The sequence below is a fragment of the Lactuca saligna genome, chromosome 8, assembly GCF_052625555.1.
Source record: "Lactuca saligna cultivar CGN05327 chromosome 8, ASM5262555v1, whole genome shotgun sequence".
Taxonomy (NCBI): domain Eukaryota; kingdom Viridiplantae; phylum Streptophyta; class Magnoliopsida; order Asterales; family Asteraceae; genus Lactuca; species Lactuca saligna.
The window spans coordinates 175091921-175093257 of NC_136424.1; the positions used below are offsets into that span (position 1 = coordinate 175091921).

Consider the following 1337-nt stretch of genomic DNA (forward strand, 5'->3'; position numbering starts at 1 on the left):
CCATCCATGTTTTATTAGGGTTATGTAGTATATATAGTGCATGCATGTATGCATTAGATACGTTTTTGATTCTATTGTTCTAGTTATCGTTCTGTAACCCTAAAACACCTCTACAGTCGAAGTTCTTCATCGAGCTCTTCTAGGGTGTTAAAATTTAATCATTCAGCATTGTTTGAGCCATTCCTTTGTCTTGTTCTTATTATTTTATTCACTGTTTAGAACATATCGATCCTACTAGAAGTTTTAATTCCATCAATTGTTATCAGATCAGGAAACTGTGTAACAAATACGCATTCAGTCTGTTTGAAGAATACTATTGGGTTTCCGCTTTTATCGATTACATAGGAGCCGTCTTTTTCTTATTGATGGAAACTGGTGTTTTTGATAAAATCCTATTCTCAAGTTTACAGGTCCGACTCTAACATTTTCAAGGAAGGCTCATCAAGTCTCATGACGACGTACAGTCTAATCCCATCAACATCTCCAACAGCATTGGATCTACTACAAGAGTACCCATTCTTTATATGCAGGACTATGAAGTGTGGGCGCATCACTTTGAAGATTATGTGATTGGATCTGATGATAACGGGTATCTCATCTGGGAAGCAATCACGTTGGGTCCATTTGTTCACTCAGGAACAAAAACAACTCTGAAAACCCAAGAGGAGTATAACAAACTGATAGCAGACGAGGATAAGATTCCTCAGGACGAAAAGGATAAACTGTTGTGCAATGTCAAGGCGTTAAGGATGATCAGATTCGCTTTACAAGCTAACACCTTCCGGTTAGTGAGTTCATGCAATACAGCTAAGGAGATATGGGACATGTTGAAAGAACTGTATTCAATCGACGAGGATCTAGAGCACTCTATACAAACTCTGCTTCTCTCTGAGTTCGGGGCATTTGCACAAAAACCTGAAGAATACTTGCTTCAGATGTTTGATCGCTACAATCATCTGCTCAACAAGATGACAAAACATGCTATTGAAAGGAAGAGTATTGAACAGAAAGTCACCAACCTGAACGGTTTATGACCCGAGTGGATGGAGGTTGTCTCAATGGTGAAAGAGCATGAACAATTCAAGGCTTATTCCCTAGCAAAACTTATGGGAATTCTAAAGTCTCATGAAAGCACGGTGTCAAAAGAAGCAAAGTTGGTCTCTGGTGTCGGCTCACTAGATCGTGTCTCGAAGAACAAAAATGTGATTAAAGAAGAAGAGGAAGATGACATGTCGGAGTGTGATCTTACAAGTGATGAGTATGCGATGATGGTTTCGAATCCTAAGAAGTTTGCTCGGAAGAAATTCCCCGTCAGTAAGAACCAAAACTGGCAGGGA

General features: G+C 39.4%; 1 protein-coding gene across 1 annotated transcript; it reads left to right on the top strand.

The window, feature by feature from the left end:
* Positions 1-524: 524 nt before the first annotated feature.
* On the top strand, positions 525-1034 carry LOC145010324 (uncharacterized). The gene has a single exon (XM_078968878.1). It carries the CDS (start codon positions 525-527, stop codon positions 1032-1034), a length of 510 nt encoding a protein of 169 aa, XP_078825004.1.
* Positions 1035-1337: the final 303 nt, after the last annotated feature.